General features: G+C 38.2%; 1 protein-coding gene across 4 annotated transcripts in view; it reads left to right on the top strand.

The window, feature by feature from the left end:
• Positions 1 to 7,000, top strand: part of CUNH7orf25 (chromosome unknown C7orf25 homolog) — a 7,707-nt gene extending 707 nt beyond the window's left edge. For 3 of the 4 annotated variants that reach the window (XM_010610852.3, XM_010610851.3, XM_033764840.1), the window contains exon 2: positions 847 to 7,000. In XM_010610852.3, the coding sequence (XP_010609154.1) occupies positions 868 to 2,133 (1,266 nt within the window). In that variant the 5' untranslated portion in view covers positions 847 to 867 and the 3' untranslated portion in view covers positions 2,134 to 7,000. Of the gene's footprint in view, positions 1 to 38; positions 152 to 846 lie in introns of those variants that run through there. The other variant, XM_033764841.1, reaches the window with a different exon arrangement.
• Positions 7,001 to 13,060: the final 6,060 nt, after the last annotated feature.

Raw genomic sequence — 13,060 nt, 5'->3', positions numbered from 1 at the left:
TGCGACTCGCGCTCAGCTTGGCCCCGCTCCAGTCTGCCAGTCCCTCTTGGCGCGGTGGAGTAGGCGCTCTCCGAGAGGGAGTGTGGGGCGGGGCCGCCTCCGTCTGTTAACGAGCAGCGGACTCGGTCGTGATTCCCGGCGTCAAGACCAGGTGCTGGCGAATCTAGGAGGAGCTGGTTAAAAACCGCGTGAAAGGGAGGAGGAGAACGTGGCTCGGTCAGGGGTGCACACTGCTGACTAGCTACTGTGTGCATAGTTTCATGTTAAGCATTTAAGTTGGATGTTCTGAAACTGTTATTAGAATTTATCTGCTGGGACAGCAATAGACCTTCTGGCTTCTGAAGAAATGAAGCTCTAGACAAATGTGCGAGGATCCAGAATACCTACAGAAAGTTCAAAAGTGCTGTATAGCTTTCCTTAGCGGTCAAGGGAAGGAGTCTCTTCAAAATTAAACACTAATGGCCCGGGGATTTAGCTCAGTGGCTCCGGTGCCTGTCTTGCAAGCGCAAGGATCTGAGTTCGATCTGCGCTACCAATAAATAAATAAAAATAAATAAAAAGCTAAGCAGGGCGTCGTGGCACACGCCTGTAATCCCAGCACTGGAGAGGCTGAGGCAGAAGGTTTGCTGTGAGCTTGAGACCAGCCTGGGCTACATAGTGAGTTGCAGGGCAATGTCAACTACATAGTGAGATCCGGTCTCCAAAAATAAATAAAAATAAATAAAAAATATAAACACTCAGAAGCCCAGGTAGATAGATTTGGCCCCCGTAAGCTATATTACTAGATCGAGATTTTTAATCCTCATAATTTTGGAGAAGAGTTTGAACTTTGTTGTCTTTTCATAGGAAAGGAATAATGCTGTCAGCATGTCTGCACACTCCATGCTCTGTGAAAGAATCGCCATAGCCAAGGAACTGATCAAGAGAGCCGAGTCACTTTCTCGATCAAAAAAGGGTGGCATAGAAGGGGGTGCAAAGCTGTGCAGCAAATTGAAGGCAGAATTAAAATTCTTACAGAAAGTAGAAGCTGGGAAAGTAGCTATTAAAGAATCTCATTTGAAAAGCACGAACCTAACACATTTGAGAGCCATCGTGGAATCGGCAGAAAACCTGGAAGAAGTTGTTAGTGTTCTCCACGTCTTCGGTTACACAGACGCCTTGGGAGAAAAGCAGACCCTTGTAGTGGATGTCGTTGCAAATGGTGGTCATACTTGGGTGAAAGCTATTGGCCGAAAGGCTGAAGCGCTGCATAACATCTGGCTGGGCAGGGGCCAGTATGGTGACAAAAGCATCATTGAGCAGGCTGAAGACTTCCTCCAGGCCAGTCACCAACAGCCGGTACAGTATAGCAACCCCCACATCATCTTTGCATTTTACAACAGTGTTTCCAGTCCCATGGCAGAGAAGCTGAAAGAAATGGGTATATCTGTGAGAGGAGACATAGTGGCAGTGAACTCTCTGCTAGATCACCCTGAAGAGCTACAGCTGAGTGAGAGTGAATCAGATGAGGAGGGACTGGAACTTCTGCAAGGGACTAGGGTAGACCGGGAAAATATCCTAGCAAGTGTTGCATTTCCAACGGAGATAAAGGTTGATGTGTGTAAAAGAGTCAATCTGGACATTACCACCTTAATCACCTATGTGTCTGCTCTCAGTTATGGAGGTTGCCACTTTATCTTCAAAGAAAAAGTACTCACGGAACAAGCAGAGCAAGAGAGGAAAGAGCAGGTTCTACCTCAGCTGGAGGCATTTATGAAGGACAAGGAGTTGTTTGCTTGTGAATCTGCTGTCAGGGATTTTCAGTCTATTCTAGATACCTTAGGAGGACCTGGGGAGAGAGAAAGGGCTGCTGTTCTAATTAAGCGAATCAGTGTAGTGCCAGACCAGCCTTCTGAGCGTGCCTTAAGACTAGTGGCAAGTTCAAAAATTAATAGCCGTTCATTAACGATTTTTGGGACGGGAGACACCTTAAAAGCCATCACAATGACTGCCAATAGTGGTTTTGTCAGAGCTGCAAACAACCAAGGTGTTAAATTTAGTGTGTTTATCCATCAGCCTAGAGCACTTACTGAGAGTAAAGAGGCTCTGGCCACCCCATTACCAAAAAATTATACAAATGACAGTGAACATTAGTGGTGTTCTTTAAACTTGTCGTGAAAATAAGTTATTTTTACCAAAGGCTGGGTCTTCCCATATAAATTGAGGGGAATAAGGTCTATAGCAAAAGTAATATAACCCTTAGGCCAGAATGTATGTATGGTACTATATTTAAAGTATATAATCCAAAGTAGATAAAGCACAAGAGAGGACCTTATTTATCAAACTGTCTACATGATAGCAGTTATAAACAATACAGCTATGTAAGACTTTAGATGTCTCATAATACTTACGTTTGATTGAGTAGGGCTGCATCTTCCCTATTGGTAATCACATTTCATGGAATATGGCTACATTGCATCTTGCATATATTAAATCTTTGGAGAAATCTCTGAAGCCTGGTTTTCATTGTATTGGTTTATCACTTGATGTGTGTTAATACTGGGATGTAATTGTGAATAATTAGGTTCTAAAGTTAATAACCATTAATGAAAAGAAAAATTTGATTACTGTGTGTCAGGCAGAGTCTGGTGGATATGTTCACAAAGAGTACATAATACAGAATAAATGAAAATACGGTGAATTCTAATCATGCAAGTGCTATGAATCTATTGATACATCTTTGTGAAAAGGATAGAAAATCCTACTCATAAAATACACCTAGGACCTGTGAGGCAAAATATCAGTTTGGATGAATTGAAAATGATATGAAATACTTGTAAAAATCAGGTTTTATTTTTAAGTTCATCTGCCCCATATTTAAGTATTTGAATTATAAATACTACCTTTCCTATTCTGTTTGCAAGTGACAAGTGACAGCTGCATTAATTTAGTCATGAAATGGTGATGGAAGAATCCACGTCAGGTGCATGACACAGGTTGTTAAAAATAATTTCCTACAGCCAAGTATGGCACACCCCTAATCACAGCACTCTGGGAGGCTGAGGCAGGAGGATGGCAATGCTGGGCATTTTATTCAGATCTTGCATCAAAATTTCAAATAGGTGGGCCTGAGGATGTAATTCAAAAGGCCCTTGGTTCATTCGGCAGTACCACACACACACACAAGTAATTAAAGAAATAAATATATAAACTTCTATGGCCACCTTGTAATTAGTGGTTTTAAAAACTTTACAATAAAGGAAAACGACAAATACCACATTTTTTTTGGTATTGGGATTGAACTTGCACTTGGAAGGCAGGTGACCTCAGCTAAATCCCTGACCCTAAACCACATTTTAAAAAGTGGCTAGGGTTTGCCACCCTGAGGGAGTGGAGTCCACAACACAAAGTATTAATTCTTCAAGAACATAATAGCAACATACATAACATGACTATTGGACATTATAGACTATGTAAAATATGTATAATGGCCAAGTACAAAGTGAGCTTTGGAGTCTGGAGTCTTTCCCTATCCTATGTTCTGACAAAAAGAGGAAAAAAAAAGTACTAGAAGTAGATGGAGGCTTGATATATTTGAGAATTTGAGCCTTGGAGCTTAACTATTAATTTATGCTAAGTATAGGAACTACTATTAGAATTTTATTTGTGTAGCCACATCCGGATTTTCTGCTTGCCAACTTTCTCATATGTGAGAAGGGGAAGTCAGTATCTAACAACACTGTTGAAGTAGAATTTGGTCTAAGAACACTAATATGAATGCAAAATTGAATGTGTGGGGTGGTTTTTTGTGGGGAGTGGGGAACTGCCTAAATGAGAATAATATTTGCTAGGCAAAAGACTGATTGGGCTTCTAATTTAGGGAGGTATATTGTCTAATGTTAGAAAATGAGGCTTTTTGCACAGCCATTAAGATGCTAAAGTAGTCATTAGTTTCCTATGAAAATGTAAATAATTGCTCTAAGGAATTAGTCTGGAGGCAAATGTAATTAGTATAGTAAATTATGTTTAAAGCACTGAAAGTATAGAGTAAGGGAGTAATTCTTGCTGTGGAATCAGGAAGTCAAAGTGATGTTTGGGGTGTTGGGTGTGAAGTCTTGGAAGAAAGGATGCTCAGAAGTCCAGGGAACCGGACTGGAAAAGTATGGAAGTATGAATATGAGGGCCGTTCCTGGACTAGGCTCAAGTGGATAAAACTAAAGATGAAGCTAGAAATGTAGTGAAAGTTGCCTAGAATTTGGCATTAGCCATTGGTGATTTTTAAGAAAGGCCTGCTTGTGATCAGATGTCAGGAAAACAACAAAAACCTAGTGTGAAGAAAGACTTTAAAGGGGGATAAAAAGAAACCATTATATTGACCACAGCCACAGTGAGAATGATGGGATGTAGTGTCATGGATGTTTGCTGGATTTGAGGCAGAATTGTGATAGTAATGTCATTTAAGAAGCATTTACTGTATTGAGTGCCTTTCATGTATCATAGTAGGAAGAGCTGGACACGCAAAAGACAATTTCTAGTCCTACTCACTGTGAATTACTAAGAACTTGGAATTTTGCTGATTAGAAAGTGGGCAAACACAGTGTTATGGAGAAATATTAGAAATGGCCACACTTGTGGCCCTGCCAAAGACCATTATCCTTTCCCAGGCACTCAGTGATTACAATTCCTAATTATGTAATAATGCAAAGAAAGGGAGGGCAGAAGTCATGGGGCACTAGGTCCTGGAAGAAATAGGCCCTTATCTAGAAACCTCGTATGCAAGACTTATATATACCACACCTAGCTGACTAAAGATAGCAATTCATAAAGGGAAAAAATGACAGTAAGAGAAAAATGTAGGAAGTTATAAAATGAGTGTCCCGTTAATATGTCTACAAAATGAAGACTGAAGCAAAGCAGAACTGGGATTTAGAAAACTGGGAAAAGTAAAAGGATGTTAAAAATATTTTAGAAGGGAATCAGCAGATAACTAAAATTTTACTGTTGAGGAAAAATACAGCAACATAATATAGGATATTAAACAAGAAATATAACTGATAGTACAAATTAAACTGAGGTAGTCATATAGGAAAAGCCAATTCAAATGGAAGGAAGCAAAGAACACAGAAAATATAAAAAGCTGCAAGGTCAAGAAAGATAAAGCAGCTATGGAAAAGTTAATTATAGGGAAGCTACACTATTTTGATAAATTTGGAAATATTGAAACATTTTCTTTGGAAATAGGCGTTTGAATTGAAATAGCTTAAGCAATGACTGAAAAAATGTTAAAGTAGTTAAGCAACTTCAAAAAATGTTCTGGTCAAGTGGGCTTCATTAAGTGTGTTTTTTCTTGCTTTTAAGTATTAAATAATCCCCTTACTCTAGGAATATGGCGCTCAACACCATCTGTGGGGTTGAAATTTTTAGCATAGTAAGTTGTGTTGGTTTATTGTTCCTCTGCTCCAAGGTTGGAACTTTAGTCTGCTCCTGTCAGAGAAGAAAGGGAGTCTGGGGGGGTGTAGCTTTCCTCACGTTAATAGTAGGCTGGTTGGGCACCACTGTGTTGGGGATGTTCCAAACTTACTTTATAGACTATGGGCATAGTGCTGGCACCCAAACTTAGAAGATAGCATAAAATACAAGATGCAACACAGTTTCAGTGTAAGAATATACGTACAAACATCCCAAATTAACCACTATGCAGATAAAATGGAGTCTAAGCAGAAAACACCTCACACTGTGGGAATCTTATTTCCAGGAGGAAAAAGGGTAGAGGTGAGTCCCAAACCTTAAGAGCAGGCTTAATCCCACTAGTCAGGATTATCCTCTGTGATGGGCCAGAATCAGGCGTGAGGCCTCTTGAGGGAGAGTGTAACCCCAACACTGCAGCATGAAGCTGGAGCCCGCAGGCCCCATGAAAGATCGTATAAACTCAGTCCAGCGACACAGCAAGGGAATTTGACTCACCTGGTTCTGAGATGAAAGAAGTCTGAGAGAAATCAAAACCTTCTTGGGCTCTACAGGGAGTCACTGTTAAGAAGTTTATAGGGGAGAACAGGGATGTGAAATTGTGTAGGAATTGGCCTTAGGCAAGTGCTATCCCTTAGACACCTGCCAGAGACATGCACAGCATCATTCTGGACTTGGGGACACTTGTATTTTCCAAACTCACAGATTGCACTAGAAAAAGTAAGTGATTGATTGAGTTGACAGTGGGAAATGTAAGGCTAGGATTTGCCACCCTGTGGGAGTCCACAACACAGAGCATTAGTTCTTCAAGAACATAATAGCAACATACATGACATGACTATTGAACATTATAGACTATGTAAAATATGTGTAATAGCCAAGGGCAAAGTGAGTTTTGGAGTCTGAAATGTTCCCTATCCTATGTTCTGACAAAAAGAGAAAAAGAAGTACTCAGAGTAGATGGAGGCTTGATATTTTTTTTTTGCAGCAAAGCTGAGTGGAGGATATGCAGCTAGTGTGTTGGCTAACATTGAGGTCCACAGGCAGACATTAGCAGGTACAGTAATGCCAAGGAGAGTTTGTCCCAAAAGACTTCTAGAGAAGATGAGCTAGGCATCCTGGGAGGACTGACAGTCCGAGATCCAGCTCACAGCCCTCACTTCCTCTGCCTGCCAGGAAACAATGAAATCCTAGTTTCCAGTCTGGCATTTCACCAGGGGAGACCAGCAACGGAATTACAGAGGAAGTCCACTTGTATCGCCCCTTCTGTGGTTAGTTGTTGGGCACCATCATGTGTATGTCAGTGAGAAAAAAGTCAAGGGATGTTGAAGTCCTCGGTGGTGACACACACACTTCCCTTGGGACTTCTGCTGTGTGGAAAACAAACGAACAAGAAACAAGCCCTGTTTTGTTTAAGTCACTGTACTTGGCTTTTTTATCACATGTAGTTGAAAGCATTTCTTACACATTTTAAGGTTTATTTGTTCCATGAAAAGAGAGGTAATAAATACATTTTCAACTGTATAGAAAACAATTAGACTATGAGTACTATGTGCCCATTCCCTACATTAAAAAATGTTATTTTGTATTATTTGCCTTATCTAAGTTTTTCTTTTGGTGAAATTACTTTACAGTAAGTTACAGACACCATGAACTTTGGCTTATATATTTCTCAGTATTCAGCATTAATAAAAAGAACATTTTTTTATGAAGCCATGATTCTATGAACATATCTAACAAAATTAACCTTATTTCTGCACTTCAACTAAAGTCCAGACAATATCTAGATTTCAAGGGATTTGCCTAGCTAGGATGCAATCAAATAACATGCAGTGTATATGTGTTTCTTTTCTTTTTTCCTTTTTTTTTTTTTTTTTTTTAATGGGGATGGAACTCTCGCCCTTGTGCTTGTGAGGCAGGTGGCAGAACTACTGAGCCAAATCCCTGGCCCTGTGTCTCTTATGTTTCTTAACTGAGTTTCTGTGTATCTAATGTTTCATAATTGTACTTAAAACCTAATGAATTTTCACCCTTCATGACTTTGGCTTTTTAAAGACATCAGGACGGTTGTCTTATAGAACATCCTACGTTTTATTTATCTGATTGTTTTGCGGTGATAAGTTGTCTTTTCTGAGAGCTCGCAATGAAATTTAAAGACTGGGTTCCTTTCCATTTAGACATTTGGGAAAGGATGCTTTATAGGTGAATCTGTGTTCCTAGTTTTCATTACACCATCGCATACAAACATATCTGCTCTTTCTACTGTAATTGGTATGAAGCATTGCCCTTTGAATGAAGTGGTAATAGCCACAGCTTTCAACTGTAAAGCTCTATTTTCCTCCTTGGGACTACTAAGCCAACTAGGAAATAGTACTTCAGCACAAGTGTGTGTTGAGCCCCAGGGCCCTTTACCTAATGATTTTAGCATGCAATGTGATTATTACTTGAATCAGTTACTCATGCTAGAGATGAAATGGTGATTTCTACAATTCTGTCATTTTCTTTTATTCTTATTACTTGTTGTTCTTCCATAAGGAAGAGCCCTTCCCTAGGAACTGGGGATATTTGGTTACCCTTCTGGAATGCAGTATATATCCTTAATTCAGTGATTTCTCAGAATAAAGAGTTGGTGTAATAGTCACCTTCAACAACATCAAATTAATATTTTAAAGAAGGCATTTGTGCTTTTTACTTTATTGGACTCCAGTTATATTTCATGTGCACCAAGAAATTAGACTTACTATTTTTAAAATAAAGTTTTATTATGAAATAATTGTTATATATTTACATGCAATTATAAGAAAGGATGCTGAAAAATGATGTAGCTTCCCACAATGGTAACATCTTGAGAGGAATAATTCAGGACCACAAGATTACTAATGCTGCTTATGTCAAAATAGAGCACATTTCTACCACCACAGGATCTCTGATGACACTCTTTCATTCATTTTTCTTTTTGACTTTTTTTTTTTTTTTTTTTTACCGGACCGGGATTGAACTTGGGTCCCTGTGCTTGTGAGGTAGGTGGCAGAACCACTGAGCTAAATCTCCGGTCTCATTTATTTCTTTTTGATACTTTAGCTGTTTTAACTATTCAAATTTTGGCCAGTAGAAACCCCTGCAGGATCATTGTGTCTTTCTGACATAAGCCCCTTTGGTTCTATACTTCCTGGCAGAATAAGATGTCTCAGAATTAACTATACTTTTCCTGATGGAGACCTGAAACACACTTTTTTCAAGGAGTCTTTGACATGTCAGGGGAATATCCCAGGGTTTGGGACACACAGTGTTATGAAGGTGACATTGTTCCTGGTTCTTAGGAAGCACGAACACTGAAATTTGAGGTCTGGGGATGTTGATCCGTGGTGGAGCATTTGCTTGGCATTTGTGAGACCCTAGGTTTAATCTCAGAATTGCCTGGCCTCACAGAAGGACATGTTTATTTATATATTTCACAGTAATTCATTTGTATTGATAAGTCAAGTCAAAATTATAAGATTTTTACTTAATATTAAATTTAACTTTTGGATCTCTTGTACTGCAAATCCTTTTTCCTAATATAGCAACTTAATTTCTTTATGCTATGATACATGTACAAATCTTCAAAATCTGATTATTACTGTTTACAAGAAAGTTGCTAAATGAACGCACACATTTCTGTTTAGTTCTTCTTGTTCCTAACGTCTTTTAAGAATACACGATTAAAGTTCTATTTTAAAGGCATATTAATATGTTTTATTTTTCCTTATGGAGCTTATTTGCTAATTTGCTATTTACTTAGATTCACTTGTTTCTCTTTGTTTTCAATTTAAGAGTTATCTTTGAGTTACTTTTATTCTTTAATATATTACAAAATGCATAGGGTTCAAAAATTAAAAATTACCACAAGTGTACTGCTTTTCAATCTCTCTCCATGTCATTTCCCCACTCTTCGCCTTCTCTCCTTTTTGCCTCCCTCTCCTTTCCTCTCTTTTCTTTCTTTTCTCGCTTAAACGTAGCACAAATATTCTTTTCTATTTCTTTCCTTTGTAAGAGGTATTATTTAACCTTTTTAGAAATTTGCTTTTTTTTTAAATTTAAAAATACAGGGCTGGGGCTGTAGCTCATGCCTAACATGCTCAAGGCCTTGGTTTGATTTTCAGCACTACTAAATAAATAAAAATAAATAAGCAAATAAAATAAAATAAAAATATAAACTGGAGAATGGACATTAGATGGGGTCCTTGCAAGCTTGTGAAAGGGACTCTACAGTGTGGAATTGCCACAGTTTATCCAGCTGCTGCCACCTTGATGGATGTTTGGTTTCTGCCCAATCTTTTGCTTTCATAGATTGGGACACAGTAGATACCTAGTTCATAGCTGGTGATTTGGTCAGGTTTTACTGTTTGACCTTATGGAAATGAGAGTAACAAATAAGGATGTCTCTGTAGCCACACATTATCAGATTTACCTCACTGGGGAGTTTAATATATTTGCATTGTCTGTAGGAATGTCAGGAGAGTGACTGCTTCCTACAGCCTCCAGAAAAAAGTGTTTTCACATTGCCTGCTTGTGTTTTCATTCATCTATTTACTTCCATTCCCCATTTAGGAATACATTTGAGAGTCTTTTTATTTGTTTAAGGGCCATTTCCATTTCTGTTTTAATTTTACCTTTTGTGAATTCTTCACTGTCCATAAAGATTTATCTTTTTGATACTGTTGTTTATATCTCCTGTTTTTGTTTGGTCTATTTTTTCTATCTTAGATTGAGAAATTTTGAAATCTAGATTTTTTTGAATATTCAGTAGTTTGTTTTATAAAAGTTGTCATAAAGTTGATGTGTAAAGATGTGAATTGTAGCCTTTATCTGCTTCTTTGTCATTCTCAATACTTTCTATATCTTATCTAATATCTAGATCAAGACCTCCATATCAGTCTTAGCATCTGCTTTCCACACCTTTCCCTCTGTCACACCAGGCAGGTAGAGCTGTTGCAGAGTACCATGTCCCAACTTGTCAGTTCCAGGAAGTCTGAGTATAGCTACATTTCCCTCTGTTCCAGGAAACATCTGTATGTTTCATCATCAGTAAAAACTTGTTCCCAGGAGCATGGGCACACTATCTCTATCCCCAGATTTCTCTGCAGTGACTCCTCCGACCAAAACCTGGCAACCACCTCCAATGCCCAACAACCCCTCCCCCTTAAAAACATCTTTGCTGTACCTTTGCTTGGGGCTGACTCTCTTTTCAAACTCAGCCTGCTTGCACCAAGTAAATTAAACAGCCTCATTCACACAGAGCCTGCCTAGGTGGTCTTTCTGCTCTCTTTACCTTTAATACACCCTCCAAAGGGATTTCTACTGGGATTATATTGAATCCATAGACCAACTTCAGGAGAATAGGCATTTTAAGCCTCTAAAGGCTTCCATCTATGATTTTTCAAACTTTTTCTTTTCTTACATTTGTATTTAGAGTTATTTTTAGTCTTTAAAGCACTCTTTGGTACATACTTCAAGTTTGGTTTATTGCTTTTTTTTCTTTCAGATCACAATATTTTCTACTTCCTGTTGTCATTTATTTCTTAATTTATAGGTAATTTGAAGTGTGTTGTTTTTCTATCCATCTTCTTGTTGCTGAGTATTTAATTCCATAAGGGTGAAAGAACATGTAAAATGTATAGTCCAAATTATCTGAAATTTGTTGAGTCTTGTTCTATGAGCCTATTACTTGGTCTGTGGCAAGTGTCTCATGTGCAATTCATATGCATATGAGTGGTATACACGTACATACAAGTTTCTGTTGAAAATTTCCATAGACCTACTTTGGCAGTTAATTTTGTGTTGACTGGACCACAGTGTACCAAGATAACTGTTTAAACTTTATTTTTGGGTGTATCTGTGAAGTTGTTTTTGGATAAGATTAGGATTTGAAAAGGAAAGATTGAGTAAAGCTGAATATTCCCCTAATGTGTGTGCTGGGATCTCTTGATTAGAATCGATGTCACTGAGGACACAGTGAGAAGGTGTCATCTATTAAGCAGGAGGTAGGACCTCAACAGACACTGAATTTGCTAATGTTTTGATATTCTACTTCAAAGCCTCAAAATTGTGAGAATATATTTCTGTTGTTTCTCATCCACTCAGTTTATGGTGTTTTGTTACAGAAGCTTGAACAAACCATGACATTGTCTATTGATATTTTCTCTTTCTCCTGTACTTAACTAAGATGTTTGATTTTTTTCTCTTGGTTTTAAAATCTTGTTTATATAAATTAATGATTAGTTTATTGTTACATAACAAACAATTTCCAAATTTTGTGGCTAAAAATAACCACCATTTTGTTAGCTCATGATTTTATAGTTTAGCAACTCAAGCAAAGTATGACTGAGTGATTCTTCTGCTCCAACTGACATTGGCAAGAGTCACTCAGTGGTGCTTAGCTGGAAGCTGGTAGGGTTTGGAGATTCTAAGATGGCACCACCAGCATGACTGCCATCTTGGCAGGAGTGTCTGGAATGCTGTGCTCAGCTGAGCCCTCTTTTGCCCTGTGAGGGCCAAGGAATCTTCACGTAGTCTCACCATCAGAGTAATTGAGTTCTTTCATGCACCCTAGGCATCTGAAGGGTAGTGTTCTAGGAGATACAGAGTCAAAGACTTAGTCTCTCAAGACATAACTGACCCCACACTAGAACAGGAGCTACCCTATTCTAGTGGTTAAAGCAATCTCAGCCACACTCAGATTACATAGGAGGGGCCTGGACCAAGCATTTGGTGAGAAGAACACTACAGATTTTATAAACTCTTTTTTTTTTTTACTTTTTTGAGACAGGGTCCCACTATGTAGTTGAGACTGATCTGGAACTCACTATGTAGCCCAGGCTGGTCTTGAACTCACAGCGATCCTCCTGCCTCAGCCTCCCAAGTGCTGGGATTACAGGTGTGTACTACCAAGCCTGGCAACATTTTTAATCCTTCACAAGGAAGCAAACATTTTCCTGTTGTATAAATAGCAATTTTTTTCCTGCTTGCTTGTCTTTGGGCTTTCAACCTTTTTGATTACATAAAATTTTAAAATTTGTATGTACTAAAATATGATGGCTTAATTTCTGGGTTTTATGTCATTTTAGAAGGCTTTCTCCCTTGAAAGTTACTTTAAAAAGCTACTCACACTTTTTTCTAGGGTTCATTTAGTTTTGCTTGGTATATACATGTTTGATCTATAAACACGTGTATGTTTGTGATTTATTTCTGAATATAATATGAAGTCACAACCTATGAAATATCTTCCAGAATAAAAAAATATTTTTGCTACTTTTGTTTTTGTTATACTCAGTGAACAAAATTCTAGTTTGAATTTCCATATTATACCAATAGAATATCATTTCAGATACACCTTAATATAATTAAAAGACTACTCCAATCTAAATAAAGCTTTCTCACAGATATTGAAGGTTTGTGCCCTGCCAGACTGTCACACCTATTTACAGAGCATTGCCATTTGGCCTGTGTTATATACCCAGTTTTTCTTTCTTGCTTAAATCCATGCAGTTTTTGGAGATATTATGTTGTTATATCATTAGATTTTGAAAGAACTTCTTTGGATATGAAAAATTTGGCTGATTCTTTGCATCAAAGA

Source organism: Fukomys damarensis, unplaced genomic scaffold (genome assembly GCF_012274545.1).
Source record: "Fukomys damarensis isolate Sample0158 unplaced genomic scaffold, DMR_v1.0_HiC HiC_scaffold_17, whole genome shotgun sequence".
In the NCBI taxonomy this organism is placed as follows: Eukaryota; Metazoa; Chordata; class Mammalia; order Rodentia; family Bathyergidae; genus Fukomys; species Fukomys damarensis.
This window is presented reverse-complemented; position numbering and strand designations above follow the sequence as displayed.